We start from the raw sequence: 21,409 nt of genomic DNA on the forward strand, positions 1-21,409 counted from the left end.
AGTTTCAATATTTAGTTTATAGCCCAAGCGTATACACATTTCTATGTATCTTAACCGTTGTGCTTGAAATGTCGCTTACACTTGAAGGTATCTACATAAGAGTGACATGACACTGTCATGAATGTGTCATAAACATAAACAAGTCATAAACGTTTATGACATAACGCTGTATTTAGTTAAGTTATGGTTAGGGTTCATGTGTCATGACAGTGTGATGTGTTCATGACATTGTCATGTCACTCTTATGTAGATACCTTCAAGTAAAGTGTTACTGAATTGTCTAACTTATATGTCATACTTACACTTTCAACTGTTGAATAGGACATCTTTTTACATTTTGGGTAGTTGATTTTGAGTGAAGTAAAAGCATGTGATTAACTATAACGCTTTAACTCAAGTGTACATTTTGTATGTACACTTGAGTTAAAGCGTAATGTACATTTTGAAATAAAATTACTCCATTTTTTTTCATCCCATGTCCCAAATTTCTTACAGTATAGATGGAAAATAAGGGAGCAATTATTTCCGTGTGTATGTAGGGTATTTGAGAATTGTATTAAGACACGTAAACTACCATACTTTTATGCTTTTTAGTTTTTGTTACATGTGGCTGTACCTTATAGCAATATTGTCTTGATCCTATTCGAGTCCAGCCGTGCACACACGTGGCAGGGGTAAAAGTGGGTGGTGCAGGGGTTAAAACTGCCCCCTCAGCCAGGTGTTTGCAGATGTATTTTTCCTTATTGGTGCAGGACAGCACATCCCACAGGCCAGCAAAAACCCCAGTTGTCATGGCAACACAGCCCTGTCGGTGACCTTGCATTTTTGAGGTAGAAATGGTGAAATGTCAGTTGTGTGGCCACTTTCAGACAGATTTTACAGATGGACTTTAAAGTGTATCCGTACTAGAGTGCGGAACGGGCCGCATTTTTCTGTCCGAGCCCGGCCCGCGTCCAACAGAGCAGTAACCAAACCCGGCCCGAGCCCGACGGGTATTTTTTCTCATACTAATGACACATACGTTTGTTTGTGTGGAAAGCCCGCTTTATTAAGCAACTATAGGAAGGCATTTGGAAATGTCAACAGATGAGCGCATCAGCGCACACGGGGCAACAAGCGCACATTAACACAGGCGCCCACCTACATAATAAGCTTTTTAAAATTTAAAGCCCGACCCGAACCTGAACATCATTTCTAAATATCTGTCTGAACCCGGCCCGGCCCGTCGGGTATCAACAGGCTCGGTTTGGGTATCCATCCTCTAATCCATACCTGGCATTTCAGCATTCCAGTGAGTAAACCTCACTGAGTCTGTGTTGGTCCACACAAATTGATCAATGTCTTTCTGGTTTGAGAGGCCTAGCCAGAAGTACTTCTCTGGTCTCATCCCGACCAAGCTGATGAGGAAGGCATTATCCACCCTGAAAATATTTACACTATTAGGATCGTGAAATGTCTTGTGTCACTAAATGTTGTATAGCAACAAAACCTTACATGATTTTTTTCTGTTTAAATTATGTTTGCAAATCCCAATACATTACACTTATGAAATGCAGTATTGCTCAGAACATTTGGAGTAAAAATAAATGTTCTTACCCATTTGAAACATCAGCTAAGTAAGAATCTGAGCTCTCGCATTCATTTTTGGCTTCATCAAAAGTTTTGGTCTCTATCCCTATAAAGTAGCAGTACGAGGCGTGTCTTCTCCACCCCTAGATTGTAGGAAAACAAAAAAGTGAAGAAAGACCATTGTTTGATTTTTCATAATTTACAGTGATTCATAATTTTTTTTAGAGGAAAAAAATAGACAGCAACACACCCCACCAACCTAATAACCTGATGCTGAAATATGCTGTAATCACTACAATCACAAATATATAAAGTTAAACGTAGCCCAAATGCAAGTGGCCTAAATTATAAAGTATTATGAAGTTAAACATCTTATTTAATAATGCATTCATGTAGTTGATATACATTGTACCATAGTAGGAGGAGTAAGGAGGGGCATTAGCATTCAGTTGAAACCACCTGTTAATGTGAGAGTAATATTTAATCACCTTTTAGCAGTTTATTTGGTCTCTATATCATATAATATCTGTCACTTAATCTGTTTGGTTCTCTACTGTGTTCACCAGCTATCTTGCCGAATTTATTTGTCTGCTTTGTCGGTGCTGGGCAGGTTGAGTATCATGAATTTATCAGATCTTTGCTGCGCTGGAGATAGAGATGTTCCGATACCAGTATCGATATCGGCTCCAATACTGCCTAAAACACTGGTATTGGTATCGGGAAGTACTGGAGTTTATGCACCGATCCGATACCACGTAATAAAGCCCTAAAGAAAAAATACGTTAAAGTAGTTTATGTTCTTTTTCCGTTATAACTGACGGTCAAACTGGATAATAAAAGAACGTTCTGTGGCATTCATGTTTCACAAAGAGTTTAACCTGAGCCAGACTGACAACAAAGAAATAAATCATATCACATCCATACAGGGATAGTATACAGTTCTTAAAACATGATAAAATATATGACACACTAGTATCGGATCGGTACTCGGTATTGGCCGATACGCAAGTTCAGGTATCGGAATCAGTATCGGGAAGCAAAAAATGGTATCGGACCATCTCTAGCTGGAGACAACCAAAACACTGAGCAAAATAAAGGCTAAAAATCTCTGTTGAGCTTTAAGAGGGTAGTGAATTGGGTTAAGTGCCTTGAAGTTTTTGGGCTACACCCAAGTTAAACTTTGGGGATTATTTCATGAACAAGCCATAAACTATTTTGAAATATAAAAAAAAAAAATGAATAAGTAAACTTAACGCACAGTTTTGCAGCCTAAATCCTGCTCCACTTCATCTCCAGTGGATTTTGAGGCACTCATCTTCATACAAATGGAGCCATGTTTTTCCTCACACACACGGTCAGCCCAGTTCCCATTCTGCAACAAAGTACCGTTAAATATTTATACATGTGGAGACTGGATGTACTGGAAGGTACTACAGGCAATGCACTGGTCAATCAAATGTAAAACAAAAACACCAAAGTCTTAAAACTGTACAGTATGAATATACTAGACAATGTATTTAATTTAACACATGTAGAGTTAAGTAAAAGATGTGTATTTTCAAAATGAGCCATTTTGCTGCCTGATAGATCAGGTTTCAGAGCATTATTTAATGTCACTTTATCTCATTTTTGTTTGTGTATGTTCTGTGCATATACAGTACATAAAGGTAATATGTCCACCATATCTACATGATGCTCCTTACCTCTCCCCTGATGAGAACACAGTCCTTTATATCAGTGGAGACAGCTGGTGTCCCAAATTCCCAGCTAGTGAAACTGACCGTTGAGTGATCAATCCAGTCAAACAGCCCCTCCATCTTCCTATCATTCAGTCCAATCCAAAGCTCATCAGTGGATGCTGCAGACATGAACATAAAAAACAAGATCTTTCCAAAAACAGTTTGCCATTAACTTGATATGTTACTAGTGAATAACCGACATCTGCACATGGTATTTAGGCTATATGTGTTTATTCATATGTCCTTATGTTGTACCAGCTGGCTAGTATTGTTCAATTTCAACAACAAAGCAAAGTCTATCTAGTTTTCTGCAGCCTATTATAGCAGAGGCGGGCCACCTTGCCTGAATTAAAGACCACCTCCACTGACATCATTGCTAAGAAATAATTCTACAAATGTAATATTGACCTTCAAAGTGTACAGAGGTGGATGCTATATCTAGTAACTAAACTGATCATGTCAAAAGATGAATGAACAATGACAATGAATGATTGTAAATTGTACATTCCACTTGAGGTAGTAAATCAGGGCGGCACATCACAATGCCAGGGAAAAAGCTGAGAGAAAGGCCTGAGTGCTTAAAGGGGTGTTCTTTGTTGTAACTAAGGTTTTCTTACTTATAGATAAACATGCGTTTATTTTTATTGTTTTCACGTACTGTATCCAAGTTGAGAGATGACAAAGCTTTGGTCCTCCACATTGCGGATGCTGACTAGGTCCCCTCCTTCATTACGACACTCTCTTTGAGCATCAGACCATGTTTTCTGAGTACGATTAAGGTGGAAGCAGTGGCCATTGTAGGGAATCCAAGGTCTTGAACAAAATGCTGTCTCAACAGCTGATCAAGATAAGAACAGAGAAATATTATGACTGAGTGTCAGATGTACAATATAGCTATATGGTTCTGAGTGGATGCGTGGAATATACTGTAATAGATCTTTGTCTTTACCTTGTGTAGGCAGTACCTCGGCCGCTTTACTGTAGCAGATGTACCCAAGTTTTTTGCTGCAAGTTGAACTTTGCCAAGAGTACTGTACAGCGGGATCAACAATTGCACAGTTTTGTCCCGGATCAGGAAGTGGATGTCCTAAAACAAGCAAATGTGAGGTTAAGATATTTTTCTGTATTAAAATGTGCCTGATGAACAGGAACTGGCTGGCCTGTGAGGTTTACTACATTTGGTCTTCCATGAAGCAGCGAATACATTTGTTCATTTGTTCATCGGTAGAACGGTTTTGAATACAGTTACCAGTACTATTTTTGGCCTGTACATGCATTTGCCAGGGTGTTAATGATCTATTCATTTCTTAGGATTGCTGATAAAAGATTTGTGCTGACTCGCTCATAGGTCCCTATCTTGCACCTGGCGCAGTTTAAGACCGACGCAAATATATATATATATATATATATAAATAATATTGAAGTGAAGGAAAAAGCTACCTGCAGGGCTCAACGCTAACTTTTTAAAGTGGTTGCCGGCTTGGCAACCAGGCATTAGCTTTTGGTTGCTGAAATTGATAATATGGTTGCCATGTTTTAAACTGCCTATATTTGGAGCAATTAATTTCTAAACCACACATTTTAACAATGAAACAATGAGATAATGGTGTGCAATATAATTTCCCATCCCTCTCAAACAGGGGTGCAACGGATCACAAAACTCACAGATCGGATCACGGTTTTGAGTCAAGGATCGGATCAATTTTCAGATCAGCACAAAAAAGGGGGGAATTTAAATGATTAAAAATTTAATAACAATAACTTAACAATAATTACTTTTTTTCACCAGTAAATTGCTGTTAAAAGACAAAAACAGATGATAAAAGGGTATTTTACAATAACTTTGAATGCACAACGAGGTATACCAGATTCAAGTAAACACAACATTTAGTCCCGTCTGTGTTGTTTTTCCGACAACAGCAGTGACCAGTGCTAGTTTGTCTTTTAGCTCATAGCTTTAGTGGCAGACTGTTGTACGTCCCGCTGTTGGAATCCTCTACAGTGAAATACAGTCACACAGTACACCGTTTAACTGTCCGCATTTCAACCATGTTTAATCCAGTTACTACTGTAGCTAACGGTAGGCTAACGTTACGTAACGTAGTGTTTAAACTTTAACCAAATAAAATATTGACTTGAAATAATATTTACCAGTTGTGTAAGTTTTGATTTGGTTTTATATATTAAAAAACACAAATATTGAACAGGTGGTTGCCAAAGGGGGCAACTAGAGGCCACAAAACGGTTGCCAATTGACTTAATCTGGTTGCCAAGGGCAACCGTTACTGTCAAACCCTGCACCTGAGTCCCATTTCAGATAGCGGAAAGGCCTCCCATTAGACCACTTCCAGCCATGTTCTGGATCCAGGATCAGCCCCGTCCAAAGCTTATTGCCCCCTGTACCTAGTAGTGCTGTTGGGGACATGGGAAACAAAAATGACAAAATAATGAGTCTTTCCCTTCTGTCATGCATTTAAAAATGTATGAAAAATCATCTTTTTCATTCAGTACTATTATAAATCTAATCCATTAATGGAAAAACATATGCAGATGCATGCTCTTGTATAGAGTCACTGTTACCTTACCTGTGACATAAGCCTGCTGGTGAGGATCGGTGATACTAAGCAGGGAGGACCCCTGCTGTTTACAGCTGGCTTCAGCCTGGGGCCAAGTCAGAGCTGCCTTTGTGTTGAGCTGGTAATACGCTCCTGTTGTTGGGTGTATAGTCCAGCCTTCTTTTGCTATGAATGTACAAAATATGGATAGGTTATGTTTGCTACAAAGTATAGAACGATACAGCATAGTATCACAATATTTTCCTTGGTACAGTGGTACTGTATCGATACACAGGCGCCAAGTATCAATCTATTGCACGTGAGATTTAACTTTTTGGGACTAGAATAATAAAATCAATAGTTTTTTTTCAGTCCACTAGATGGTGCAGTTGAGTTTTTTTGTCAAAACAGAAATGTATCTTTTTAGATAAACAGATGTTGACAAAGTTTTCCTTAGGGTACATCATTTAAAGTTGGAAAAAAGGTATTATATGTTTAAAATCGCAATAATACTGTATAGTGACATAAGTATCATGATACTATCGTATCAGTGGGCCACTAGTGATTCCCACCCCTAATACTTAAAGCATTGTCTACTGTCATGGCTACAACTTTATGTTCTGTCCTGTTCCTCTGGTCGTCTACCACAAGCTCATTGGCTTTGCTGAAATTAAAATTCAGGTATTTGTCGTCACCATGTGACGAAGCTTTCTATCAATCCTCTGTACTCCTCTTTAAAAATAGTCTCTAAGTGAAGACAGCATCCAGTTTCTCACTGGAAATGATTCACTGGAATCATTCACTTACATTCTGATAAAAAAAAATACACGTAATACCCTTTATTAAATTCCTTCAAAGTATTCACTACATATATTATAAATCCTAATAATGATACAGTAAGGCTAGTTAGTTAGTCAGTTAAGTTTAGCTTGACTTAATTCTTTTTACTTTAATTTTTTTTTTAAATCTTGTATAGTTACGTTGGCAGTACTGGCTCCTGAAAGATTTCATGACCGACTTTTGACGTACAGTACTCACAAGTTACTGGGCAGTAGCCCCAGCGTTCACTTTGATATTTAGTTTCAACGGCACACCAAAGATTCTGTCCGACCGTAGTGCAGTCTGAGTACCATTTGTCTTTGTACTGGAAGGGAAACATGCACGGGAGTCCAGCAGCATTTCCACCAATGGCATACAATTCTAAGAGGTGATAAGAACAAAACAGGTCTGCAGTGTTGTACAACATACGACAAACAACTTCAAAACATGATGCTAAATTCTCTTTTATATGCTGAATAGAATTCTCAGTTTATGTCAGTTTTATCTTTACCACATTTTGAATGAAGTACTTAAAGCTATAATATATAGTTTGTCAACCCCATGAGGAATTCTTAGTAATGACAGCACCACTGTTGCATCCACATGATACAAGCCTTCCGTGATCGTGCTTTACCCCCAACCCTCCTCCACACAGTTTCTAGTAGCCAAGGAGGACACGGAGGATTACAGAAAAATTGATGTACTCTTCAGAAGAGGTAATTATCTTTAGAGATGCACCGATAGACCGGCCGGTGACCGGAATTGGCCAGTTTTCACGTGCTCTGCCATGACCGGTGACCGGCAGGTCAGTCTGACATATGCCGATTTCATGCCGGTCAATGCTACAATTAACTGACAACATAAGTTATACGAGTTACAGTTCTCAAGGACGCACGCACGCACGAACGACAGCACAGTCTCTTTTTCCTTTCGCTCAACTTTTCCGCCGTGTGTCGCGCGTACCCGCGCAGTTCTTGAACATGTAGGGAACCTCGTGAATTAACCTGCAACATGTCAGCTGTTTGGAAATTCTTCAGCGTGTGTGCAGAAGATAACAAGTTTGCAATATGCAACACCTGCAAGGAAAAAGTAGGGCGTGGAGGGATGACACCAAAAACCAAAATCACATTTTTTTTTTGTTGGATATTGGATGTGAAAAGAAGGAAATGGTTCTAACATTGCACTTTAGATGTGTGTGAATTTCCCACACCAGGAGTAATTTATATAGTTCTAGTTTATAGTGATCCATTATCTGTTCAAAAAATGTTCTATGTTCTGTGCAAAATGTTCTATTAAAGAAAAGATAGAAAATAAATATTTGTGTGTGCTGTTAAGTGGTTAGAAAAAATGAAATCGGAATCGGCTAAAATCGGTATCGGTTGGCCTAACTCAAAGAAAATCGGAATCGGCCTAGAAAGTTGTAATTGGTGCATCTCTAATTATCTTCACTCAAGTTTCTGTGCGCTAAGTCGCCGGACGACACCAGTTTCTGAACTTAGCCATACTGAGAATTACAGAGAGAGTTTTGTGAAGCTGATAGGCGTAATTAGATTTGTATCAACTAATTTGGCAATGGCTTGAATGTAACGGACGTTCATTAATATAAAAAAAGTTATGCACTAAAGCTTTAATAAGTAAATAGTAGGGCTGTCAATCGATTACATTTTTTTTATCTAATTACATACTCTGTGATTAATTAATCTAACTTAATCGCATACATAATTAATGGTGCCTGAACCGATACTTTTTAAGAAAGTAAAATAATAAAAAAAAAAAAAAGGGTACTAAACAACAGTTGGTGACATTAAAGAACGGCTTGTTTATTGCTAAGGCCATATGGTCAAAATTAAATGATTTAATAATAATGTATAACAATACAATAACAATAACTTATTTCACTAGTAAATTGCTGTTGAACGACAAAAACAACCACCAGATGGTAAAGGACATTTACAATAACTTCAAATGCACCACGAGACTGTAGTTTACCAGTTTCATTAAACGCACCGTCTGTGTTATTTTTCCGACGGCAGCTGCAGATTGTTACATACCGGTGTTGAATCCTCTACAGTAAAACACAGTCAAACTTTATACCGTTTAGTGTTAGCTGTCAGCATTTTAATTGTGTTTAATCCAGCTACTAGCTAGCGGTAGGCTAACGTTAGCTGCTGTCGAGTATAGTGTTAACTTTGTGTTGCCTGTATCGTCTGTTTCAGAGCATCAGAGAGAAGCGCAGACATATCAGTGGCACCAGATTTCGGTAGCCAGGATTGGCGGGAAGAAGATTTTTACAAGTAAATGTTCCAATTAATGATCCAGTCGAATGGTGGCTAGAACGGCTCCGGGTCAAACGACAATATGGAATGGATTCATCTGCGTTATTTTTTTTACCGCGTTATTTTTTCTCAGATTAATCAAAATTAACGCATTATTTTGACAGCCCTTGTAAATAGCAATGCATGGGTAGCTGTTTACCAGTTTGACCTCCTGTTGCATAAAGTGAACATGTACATACAACGTAAATGTAATGTTTAACATAACCTCATCATCTCTCTAAAAACATAATCTCTAAAACGGTTGTCTTCATCATTAAATTTTATACTTGAAATTCTATGAAAATTGTTGTGATTTTGTGTTTAACAACACAGTTGTATACTGTACCTCTGTATGTTCTTGCACAAGCACCACTGGAGGTCCCTGAAATTGTGAGGTGGTTATTGGGTCCTATTGTTTTGGAGAGAACTGCTGTGTTATCTGCAGTGAGCTCAATGTAAAGCTCTTGGTCTTTGAGGGCGAGCACTGTTCCATTCTTGCATTCCCACTTTTGGAGGTCGCTGTTTTCATCACAATCGTAGAGGCTTATTTCACTTCCCACACTTTTCCCTTGGACGCCCAGGCACTTTATCCTTTGTTGAACAAGAAGTCGGTCACCAGTTGTCCAGCGTAGGTCATTGCAGTTGATATTTGTTTTAACCAAACAAAAACCAGTGTCCTTGTTGGTTAGTTGAAATGGTGAATCTGTATCGAAAGAATTACACACTCTTCAATGTTTATTGCAAAAGAATTTAGAAAATCCTTTGAACAATTGTTTGCACAGTCCATCACTGGGGTTGTTTTAGTTGTGTCTAATTACATTTAATATTATTTGGACAATATAACTGAGGTATTCACAGAATAAACAGAATATTTGTAAGCAAACAAAGTTACAACCATCCCATGTCTGCAAAATACAAATGAAAAAAGTTAAAATTGCAATCACCTTGATTTTACGCTGGATCAAAATTAAAAGAATGTAACCCAGGTGACATGCACTGACATATGGTAAAGGCCAAAACAGTCTCACATAAAGAGTATAGTGTACATCTACACAATCTCACAAAAAACTCAAAATCAAAAGTTTGAATACTCTACCATCTGAAGCCAAACATTGTAATGTTTGGATGAAAAGCACAAAGGCTGTACAAGTTATCTTCATTATGTGTTCTTCTGAGATGTCTCACAGCTGACGACTAACCATGCATTTCTCACAGAGGATTTAGGAGTTGTGTGAATGATTGTCAAAAGTCAATCTTAATTGTACTGACCCATCCTATCTCGTCATCATTTTCTTACTACTAATACCAGTTTTTTTAAAAAACGGAACCAAAATTCTGATGTCTGTTTCATTGTAATACACTTTCCATAACGCACTACTATGTGGATGTGTCATTTGCCATTGCATAATAAACGGACAATGTGGGGAACAAGAAGTTCTTGTAAGTGAGCTTTAAAATGACGACCAGTCTACGCACATACCATACAAGTCAACCAGATCAAAACATTTCAAATTTTTGATTGTGTTTGTTATCATTTATCTTATTCATTACAAGACATTAAAGGAGAACTCCGGGCAATTTTTACGTTAATCTTGATCGCTATAAGTATGTGAGTACTGTCGATAGCAAAAAAAACGAGCCGAATTGGTGCTTGCAACATGGAGCTGCTGCAGCTGATGCTGAGAGCTCCCTCTTAGCTAAAACGGCAGTTTTGAGGGAATATCATAAAGAGTACCTTTGTGCCTCTTAACAGACACAAAATGCAATTAAAATGTCTGTGCAACATGAACCGGTTACATGACAACAAGATGCGTTTTCAACTCAGACATTGTTCAAATTCACTTACCCTGTTAGTTGTTAGCTGCCGTCTGGGATGAGTGAGTGTGTTCAGCCAGGCTTCGGTAATAATCATCACGCAGCAGTTCTGTGTGTATTTGTAGCATATATATCCATTTTGTGTGCGATCCATCTGGCGTTGGTGAATAGTAGTCTATGCAGTGGCAAACTGTGTGTTAGCTGTAGCGCTGTCAATCGATTAAAAAATGTAATTTAATTAATGACATACTCTGTGATTAATTATACTACTAAACAACAGTTGGTGACATTAAAGAACGGCTTGTTTATTGCTAAGGCCATATGGTCAAAATTAAATGATTTAATAATAATGTATAACAATAACAATACCTTATTTCACTAGTAAATTGCTGTTGAACGACAAAAACAACCACCGGATGGTAATGGGCATTTACAATAACTTCAAATGCACCACGAGGTTGTAGTTTACCAGCTTCATTGAACGCACCATCTGTGTTGTTTTTCCGACGGCAGCTGCATATTGTTACATACCAGTGTTGAATCCTCTACAGTAAAACAGTCAAACTTTACACCGTTTAGCGTTAGCTGTCAGCATTTTAATTGTGTTTAATCCAGCTACTAGCTAGCGGTAGGCTAACGTTAGCGCTGTGTTAACTAGCTTCACGTGCAGCGGTGTTTGTGTTACCTGTATCGTCTGTTTCAGAACATCAGAGAGAAGCGCAGACATATCAGTGGCACCAGATTTCGGTAGCCAGGGTTGGCAGGAAGAAGATTGATTGGCAGCACATTCTCGTCTCCCGCCTTCATTTTACAGTCGAATGGTGGGTAAAACGGCGCCGGGTCAAACGTCAATATGGAATGGATTAGTCTGCGTTATTTTTTTTTAACGCGTTATTTTTTCTCAGATTAATTAATCGAAATTAACGCGTTATTTTGACAGCCCTAGTTAGTTGCTGTAGCCAGGCTAGCAGGCCCGACCGGCATCCTTCTACTTCCTCCCTGCCTTCCCTGCCTGCCGCGGCCAACAGCAATCCACGGGCACCCGCTGGTCTGCTGGATGTCCTCCAGAGGACAGTTCATGCTTTCGCGGTCAAATTTTTGCGGCGAAAAAAGTGTATTTCCCCCTCAGAAATAGGTATTTGAGCACTGTAGTGGTTATGATCATATCAGTGACTATGTAACTACATGGAAACGGGCCAAATGATGCCTGTTTCTTGTAAAGTAACAGCGTTACAGAAGGCTGGCTGGTAGTCTTGCGCTGAAGTCCCGCGGGAATTCCGTTGTAGCAGGAAAAGGTAAACAGCAGTGTGCAGATTGGAGCGTAGTGTGTGAAGAGTGAAGAGCGCAGGTGATCACAAGGGAAGACGCTTGGAGTAACGTAACTATGGAGCTAGAGCTAGCTTTCAGTAATGCTATTACTGTACAAGAAACAGGCATCATTTGGCCCGTTTCCATGTAGTTACATAGTCACTGAAATGATCATAACCACTACAGTGCAACCGGAGTTCTCCTTTAAGGTAACCGCCACTTATTCCATTTATTAATCATCTACACAATTATTCCTGAATGTATTTAACATGTATGACTACGATGAACAAGACTTGATTGATTGAAGATGATTTTGACACTATTTAAAGACAAAGGAAGCAGATGTGATACAAATTGCGGTTGGAGCAGCCAAGCATGATTCACACAGATGCTAGAGAAGTTGGCCGTTAGAAATTCTTGTCCATTTCAACTTGATTGGATAAAGTATTGTGTAATATTCACAACAAGGAAGCTCTCATAATGCTGACTTGGGTTGTCACGGTGAAGGAATTTCCCTGTCATCCTGTCTAATAGGTAATGGAAAACATTAAGTGCTTGATTAGAGGGAAACTGCCGATTTTCAAACGACTCTGTGTCACTGCAGTGCGGGCTGTACATGCAGATGAATGGCACCCGGTCTCCCTCCATGCCACAGCGCACAGAGCTCCCCCTACTCATCCTCGTCCACCGGATGACGCCAATTGTGTCAATTAGCGTCATCCCGCTGACTTTTACGGGCCTCCTTTCCTCTTTAATTTCATCCAACTAACCTCAGCTTCATCATGTCCATCATCAGCCATCATATAATAAGAAAAAATGGGGGAAACTATTCTGGGTTTTATTAAATCTACTATATACTATAAGAACACTTAAAAAAAAAAAACACTAGAGGACACTGAGGTAGATTAACTTTATATATTAACTTCACAGTAACTAAGTAAAGAGGACCAGTCTACACATTTGTGACAATGATTTTGTCCATTCGTAAACTTACAAATTGAAGACAAATGGTCCACCAAAATCAAAGACTAATTCAATTATGATGTGTCACATTCTCCCTGACCAAGGCAAAACTTTCCTGACTGACTACTTTTGGACTGGTGTTTCATAGCCCAACCCTGTCTCCTAACAATTAACTTTAAATGCTACTAATTTGTAAAAACAAATACTGAGCTTAAGTGTTCCTTACTGAGCTTGGACATATATTTCCCAGACCTTTCAGTCACATATCCTCCAATTGTAAAGCTTTGGCGCTTTAAGGTATATTTTTGTTTTTAGCTTGTCTTTTGTATGTTTTTATATTTATAACCAGACATGCCCAATAGCGTCTGTATCCTTTTGTCTTGCTGATGGGCTATTAACGTGTCATCCCTCTCCATCTTAATAGCACTACATTAATCTCTATAGCAGCAAGGACACACACAGTCCCCCACACACCATACACAGCCAGATAGTCTATATAAAATAGCCTACACAAAACTGGTGTATACTTAGCAGTGTAAATGTGCTATTTTGCTATCTATTTTTAGAAAAAATATTTTCAAGCTGTCACCAGATGCAGTAATAGTCCGGTGACGGTCATTTGCCCTGTGTGTCATTTAGTTTAGTATACACAAAGTCTCGGAGGTCAATTGTGAGCAAAAAAAAAATAGTTTTTCATGAAAAATACACAATCTATTTGTTTATATCTGGTGCTGTTCTTTCTAAATTGTAAGCAGCCTATAACATGTAAGGCTAATGAAACAAATGAAACCTTTTTCAACTAAGTCAACTAAATGGTAAATGTAATCACAATAAAAATGATAACATCACATTTTGTCTAACGAAAGAACGACAATAAGTCCCCCTTAGCATTTATATTTGTCTCTCCATCTCTCACGTGCGCACTGCATCTTTTTAGTTCTACAGCCAACATACAACTGGCCATCTGATCGCACACATCCACACCAACCTATAAAAATAATACAATTTAGAAACGTAGAAAAAGGTTTTGTTCAAATGAGTCACATAAATAACATTCCTAATATTGTTGGAACACAACTTTTATAGTTAGACAAAAAGTTTGATTAGTTTTGCTTTTATTTCAGATATTTTACACTTATAAAAGGGTAAATACTGTGGGGGCATACATACTTTAGTGTGATTATAAGTGAATGTGAGTGAATATTTGCGTGCAAATTAGTGTCTGTCTGTCCTCATTGGCCCATACTCTTAACCCTCAGCTTACTTGCGTGCATGGTCATAAGGGAGACAAAGTGTTTGATTAAAGAAGCCAGTTGATGTTGAAATACTACCTTAAGCACACTTATCTGAATACCCAATGATAATTGTTTCTGTACCGTAAATGGTTTGTACATTGTGTTGTTGAATTAATTAGTATTGGGTTATAGAAAGTAGGATGTGGTCGATGTGTCCCTTTTTGAAAAGAAACTTACATTCAAAGAGGAAGTGGATTCTTTGAAACTGAGAAGTAAGCTGTGAGCACACTAGTGTTGAGAAAGAAGTCAAAAAGTATACCGGTGAGATGTGCTAGTACAAATTGCTTAGTTGACAAAACAATTGGGCAACATCACATTTTAAATGGAAGGTTTGGTAAGCTCTGGTGAATCGTTAAATCGTTCTCTACCATTTCCTCTAAAGAGTCTTTGGCCTCCTCCAAATACATATCTTGCCACTTTTGTCCAAACTGAAAGATATAAGTATCTTGCTTGAATGTAGTATTAACCATGATTTAAGGGGTCAATGACGTGACGCCCATTTTTTTGTGTCTATAAGGTTAAATTAAATTTAAATACATTAAATTTAAAAAATGTAAATTTAAATTACGTCAATACATACTTTTTTAGAGGCCATATTTTAAAGAGTTTGGTTTTAATTAATTTTAAGAGAATAATTGGCGATTAATGGCAAAAATGTGGCAAAAAGTGGTGTAACCGTCAAAACTTTGTACCAAAATGTTTAGCTTGCTTAAAAAAGGCAAATTTCTTAATAAAAGATCCCATAAATTACTTGGGCATTAACCTAAATTAAAGGTTATTATACCTATTTACAATATATTTTAAAAGTATACTTATATTTATTTTAATAATTTAGGGAATCCTGTCAGTCATGCTAGCTTCCTGAAATGTCAAGGTGGTGTAACCACCACTCAAGGTGCCATTTTGTTAAAATCAGCAAGAAGACCACATGACCGCATGAACAGTGGGATTTTCGTTGCTGCACACAGCAATTTACAGGCAACACCAAAAACTGCCGTGAATTGTCGGAAATTGACGTGGGCCTTGCTTGGCAGTTGTCCCCCCATGACCTCCCTCCCCCTAATTCTAGGGGAGGCTTTAACATATAAATGAAAATGCTGTGAGCTATACAAATGCAAATCAGGGTAGCAGCAGGGTAACCTGACTCCGCCAGATGGATTGCTTCGCATTTGCTCGGCATATCCATCTAGGAACTTTTCGTTATAAAAAATATTGGTTAGCTGATTGGATAAACCATCTGTCTATTTGATTGATTGATTTCTTTTATTTTGAACATGTAAATAAAATAAAACATCAGAAAACAATAGTAATAAAAAAAAAGTTAAAAAATAAAACTCCACAACATAATTTCCAGTACTTAAAGACCTCTATTTACACATGCAAAAAGGAGTAGGAAGAAGTAAAACTTATGTACTCCTACCCCTTTGTACCCTTTCTATCATAATAAATGAGTTAGCTACAAAATAATAAGTCTATAGAGATAATAAATCTGTAATCAATGAAAATATATTTTCAGAAGTTCTATTCACATTCATATATTTACCCATACGCAACAATAATTATACATATACCACAAATTGTTCAATATAAGCACAGGTTATTAATTGCACTGTGTTTCTCTGTACCTCTGGAATATAATTTCTTTGAACATCTTTTTGAATTTGAATATGTTTAGACATTGCTTTAAGTCATTATGTAGTTTATTCCACAATTTAGTTCCACTGACAGATAAACAGAAACCTTTCCTTGTAGTTCGAAAACTGGGAGTCTTAAAATTTGACTTTCCCCTTAATTCGTAGCCCCCCCTCTCTTTCAGAAAATCTTTTCTGTATATTGCCTGTTGTTGTTTCTCGCCTTGAAGATAATTACTGCTGTTTGAAATTCGACTAGGTCAAGTCATTTTAATGCTTTAGACTGTGAAAATAGTGAATTGGTGTCTTCCAAATATCCAGTGTTATGAATTATTCTTATTGCTCTTTTTTGAAGTATAATTAACGATTTCAATGAATTTTGATGTGTTTCCCCAAACCTCTACACAGTAATTTAAATACGGTAACACCATTGAACAATACAAAATTTGCTTTAGCCAAGACTGAAATACTTCTAGACAGTTTTGTTTGGATATATTTTATGTGAGATTTCCAGCAAATCTTGTCATCTATAATCACTCCAAGGAATTTAATTTTGTATACTCTTTCTATATTGACACCTTCTATCTGTAACTGAACTTGATTGATTGATTTACGATTGCCAAATATCATGAATTTGGTTTTACTCACATTTAATGATAACTTATTCGTGTCAAACCACTGTTTTATTTTTCTGAATTCTGAAGTGATAATGTCCAGCAGTTGCTGTAAGTTCTGACCAGAACCAAAGATGTTTGTGTCGTATGCAAATAATACAAATTTCAGTAATTCAATACTTTATATATATCGTTTATATAGAGGATATATAGTTTTGGTCCCAATACTGACCCCTGGGGGACACCACACACAATGTCCAAACATTCAGATGTATAATCTCCCAACTTCACAAATTGTTGCCTGTCTTTTAAATAACTGCTTAACCAATTCAACACTAACCCCCTAATCCTGAGTCGTAACAATTTATTAATTAATATTTCATGATTAATTGTATCAAATGCTTTTTTTCAAATCAATACATACCCCAACTCCATATTTCTTTTTGTCTATGGAATTTGTGATTTCTTCAATGAGATCAGTTAAAGATAGTGATGTTGACCTATTTTTTTCTGAATCCATATTGACTATCCGTAAGTAATTTGTATTTATCTATGAATTTGTCCAATCTGTCATTGAAGAGTTTTTCTAGAATTTTTGAGAATTGAGGCAGTATAGAGACCGGCCTGTAATTTGTGAAGTGGTGTTTATCTCCAGTTTTGTACAAAGGTATGACTTTTGCTGGAATGACAAATTAAAAATATGAGTTAATTGTTTTGAGATCCCATCAATTAATTTTTTTACTATCTTGATATCTATTTCATTACAATCAGTGGATGCTAAATCTGGTCCAACATTTGCAAAATATTTATTAAAATTATTGACCACGTCCTCCATATTATTAATGTTCTTTTCATTACAAGTGAAATACTGGGGATAATTAGACTGTTGCGTGCCCTTTCTTATAATACTATTTAGTATATTCCATATACCCTTCATATTATTTTTATTATTATCTAATAGTTTACTATAGTATTCTCTCTTACAAGTTCTCATAATCTTAATTAGCTTATTTTTATATTTTTTATATTTATTTTCTGCTTCTATAGTTCTGTGTTTAATAAATTCTCTATAAAGTGTATTCTTTTTTTTTTACAGGCATTTTGTAATCCTTTTGAAATCCACGGTCTATCACTATATTTTTGTTTTCTGCAATATTTTTTTATCGGACAATTCTTATCATATAATAATTTAAATATTCTTAAAAATTCATCATATACTTTATCAATATCTTTTTCCTGATATATTATTTCCCAGTCTTGTGAAAGCAGATCATCTTTCAGTGCAACCTCTTCTGTTCTGACCCATCTGCATAGAGGTTTATTGTCCTTTTTAGATGTATAGTTACTGTTTTAAACTGTAAAAACTGGTAAGTGGTCACTGATGTCATTTATTAATAGTCCACTCACTGTATTGTTATCTATGTCATTTGAAAAAAATATTATCAATTAATGTTGCACTGTGGGAAGTAATCCTGCTGGGTCTGGTAATTTGGGGGAAAAAGCCCAGACTATACACTGTATTGATAAAGTCCTCTGTCATATTGTGCTTATTTGGATTTAGCAAGTCAATGTTAAAATCACCACATTTATTTTTATTTATTTATTTATTTCAGGACAATGCACATTTGATGAACATGTACAGAAGTACACGTAAAAGTGCCAGATTGTAGCCCAAGGGCTAATTTCCATCTGTAGTCCATTCATCAGGTAGATATTACAATAAAAAGGACAAAAGATACACAGCAGCAACATTTGCTATATCAAACTAAGTACAACAGGACGAAAGAAAAGAAATACAGAATAATTCATTAGTCAATGTTAAAACAGAGACACAATTCATTAGTATGCTCCATCGAACTAACACGGCACAGCATACAGGTGGAGATGACCACATGCTTGGTTAGCTCCAAGCCAGATCCAAGACCAAACATATAGGCTACAGCAATAACATTTGTTATATAAAACAGGGAGAAACAAAATGATAAAAAAATAAACAAGACAAATCATTAGTAAGTGTTAAAATGGAGACACAATTCATTAATACGCTCTACTGGGCTAATACGGTACAGCATGCAGTCAGAGGTGATTGCATGTTTGGTTAGCTCTGAGCCACACCTTTACCTGGCTCTTAAAGGTGGCCAGAGTGGGACATTCCCTTATAGTTGGGGGTACTATGTTCCATAATGCACTACCTTTAATAGATAGTGCATTATGGCTGAAAGAGGTTTTTCTAAAAGGAACCTCACAGTCCCTGTTTACAACAGCTCTGGTGATCCGAGTCTGTCTGTATTTAATAAACTCTTGCAGTGGTGGTGGTGCCAAGCCATGTAGTACTTTATAAATTAAGCACATTGAGGAAAATGTACAAAAATTATCAAAACTCAGTAAGTTGTATTTTTCTAAGATCTTACAATGATAATAAGAAAAAGGTTTTTTATCTAGAGTTTTGAGTGCCTTTTTGTACAAAAGCTCAACTGGTTTTAGGATAGTAGAACCCGACATAGACCAGCTGGTGATGCAGTAGTTCAGATGTGAAAATATCATCGAGTGAAGGAACATCAGAGCAGCTGCATCTGACAGAGATCCTCTAATTTGCTTAAAATTAAAGAGATTGAATTTAATTCTTTTGGATATCATTTTAACATGGTCTCCTGCTGCATTGCTGGTTCCCGGCTTAGATCTGCTGAAAGGCCGCAGTCCAGCCAACGCCAGCCGGGCATTGCACGGCTTGGACCGAGGTTAGTGGCGCGGAGGCAAAAACAGTATCGGGCAACAGCAGACGACCCTCGGCCCCCCACTGCCGCATCGCCAGCCCACGGCTCAGTACTGTAGCTGACGCGCTGGGTAGTGCTTCTGTCTCGCCGATGGCAACTAGGCGCTGCCCTGCTGTTGTAATGTTGGTCAGGGGTGGTGGAAAGAGGTATTCCCTAGGCTCCCGCTGTTGCATAGCTGGTTCTGTAGTTGTTGCAGACGGGCAGCCACTGGAAACCCGGCTCTGTGACGTGAGCCCTCAGCCCAGCGGCTCTGTAGGATGAAACGCTGCAACTCGCCATGTCAGCTGGGTGGGGTAAGTTGCCAAAGGCAGCACACTTGCTGCTGGAAACACTGTGGTGATGGTAGGACTTAACAAACCGATGTTAGCCACAGGAGCCCAGGGCCATATAGGAAATGACCACGGCTGATGGATGGTCGCCGCTACAGGCCACGTCGGCCCCAGCCACGGCTGCGTTAGCCAGTAAGAGTGGGCCAACTGAGCCTGTTGTGAGGCTAAATTAGCCTGGAAGTTAATATTCGTGGAATGAGGGCCAGGGTTTATCTCCACATCGCCTGCCAGTAATAGCATAAATACCAAATATAAAAGTCTCACAGTTTTACTGGCTGGGTTGATGTTTCCTTGTAGCGTGGATGGCACTTTGGCTCGCCCATTGTTTAGGAAGGTAGAGTACAGGAGACACTGACTTCCACAAGACGGAGCACAGACATTGTATTCGATGGATAAGTGCTGCCGTGTGGTTAGTAAAAGCAGACATAAGATAAAAACAGCATAGGTATCCAACTAAAAAATGGAAATACTTTTTTGACGGCTTTAACCGAGTTAGACAGCACACACGGGGCACCTGCCGAACCGCGCATGTGCTCGGCTGCCGTCTTCGACTAAAAGATAAACAGGGAACATAACTTTCTGATTTGTTTTTTGTAAATTTTTCCTCCATCCAATCCTTGAATAAATCAATATTAGCACCTGGTGATCTATAGATGCAACTTACAATAACGTTTTTATTTTTTTCCCTACAAACTCCTATTGTAACGCATTCGAGTAAATTATCCACCACTGTTGACATTTTTTCCACCACCTTGTAATTGAATTTCTGGTCCACATACAAAGCCACACCACCCCCATTCTTGTTTTCTCTGTTAATACAACACATTTCATATCCTTTTATTTCAAAATCTGAGCCCTTTTCACTGTTTATCCAAGTTTCCAATATAGCAATTATATTGAAAGGCTGTTTTAACTGATTTAAATAATGTTTAATGTTGTGGATGCTGACGTCATCACGGCCATCACCGCATTTTTTTTTTTTTATTACTTTTTGCTGGCAAAAGTTACAGGAGAACAGATGTTGTGTGATATGAAATATTATGAAAGCAATAATCATTGTGTAGTTATCCTCATCGACTGTCTTCTATCCTATATTTAAGAGATTATGGTGAAAAAAAACTTAAGTTGCTCCTCACTTCAGCTTTGCACAAGAGGATGGACATTCCATTAAGGCCATATGGGGGATTTGTTTTGTGTGTCCGATTATTATGATTTTTTTCTACAGGTAACGTTTATTCCAATACACGGTAGGGAGGGCAAAGACATTTCTCCATTTTCAGCTGAGGCGGACACATTAAGGTTACCGCTGCAGTGTTCAACATTGCACGTTACCCTAGCAGCTAGCAGAGTTTCCTTCTGCTTATAGCTTAATTCTGACAAAACCGCATGGTTACATTTTAGCCTGCATGGACGTTTTGTAGCCTAAAACAGAGCAGCTTATATTGGTAGAGAGAGCAACAAGTTAGCAGACTGCAGAGTCACCCTCTCTGCTCTGTCTGCTCAGCTGCTAGACTGCTGTGCTGCAAAGGGTCTTCCCTCGGCATTCTCGTTTTAACTTACGCTACTCTTGTAAGGGGGTTGCGGTTAATCGTTGCTTCTTCACCGCGGTTCAATAAAAACTATACCGTCACAGTCCTAGTATCATATAACTGTAAGCAGGATGAAAAGCAGTAATGAGTCATG

General features: G+C 37.9%; 1 protein-coding gene across 2 annotated transcripts in view; it reads right to left on the bottom strand.

Moving 5' to 3' along the window:
- LOC144526589 (macrophage mannose receptor 1-like) overlaps nt 1–10,305 on the bottom strand; it is a 30,579-nt gene extending 20,274 nt beyond the window's left edge. The window contains exons 1-12 of one of the 2 annotated variants that reach the window (XM_078264145.1): nt 10,094–10,305; nt 9,344–9,700; nt 6,902–7,063; nt 5,894–6,049; nt 5,610–5,720; nt 4,258–4,395; nt 3,967–4,146; nt 3,273–3,427; nt 2,828–2,941; nt 1,597–1,712; nt 1,273–1,421; nt 617–816 (exon numbers count right to left, since the gene is read on the bottom strand). In XM_078264145.1, coding sequence (XP_078120271.1) covers nt 617–816; nt 1,273–1,421; nt 1,597–1,712; nt 2,828–2,941; nt 3,273–3,427; nt 3,967–4,146; nt 4,258–4,395; nt 5,610–5,720; nt 5,894–6,049; nt 6,902–7,063; nt 9,344–9,700; nt 10,094–10,157 — 1,902 coding nt within the window. In that variant the 5' untranslated portion in view covers nt 10,158–10,305. The remainder of the gene's footprint in view (nt 1–616; nt 817–1,272; nt 1,422–1,596; nt 1,713–2,827; nt 2,942–3,272; nt 3,428–3,966; nt 4,147–4,257; nt 4,396–5,609; nt 5,721–5,893; nt 6,050–6,901; nt 7,064–9,343; nt 9,701–10,093) is intronic. The other variant, XM_078264144.1, reaches the window with a different exon arrangement.
- Nucleotides 10,306–21,409: the final 11,104 nt, after the last annotated feature.

Source organism: Sander vitreus, chromosome 12 (assembly GCF_031162955.1).
Source record: "Sander vitreus isolate 19-12246 chromosome 12, sanVit1, whole genome shotgun sequence".
Taxonomy (NCBI): domain Eukaryota; kingdom Metazoa; phylum Chordata; class Actinopteri; order Perciformes; family Percidae; genus Sander; species Sander vitreus.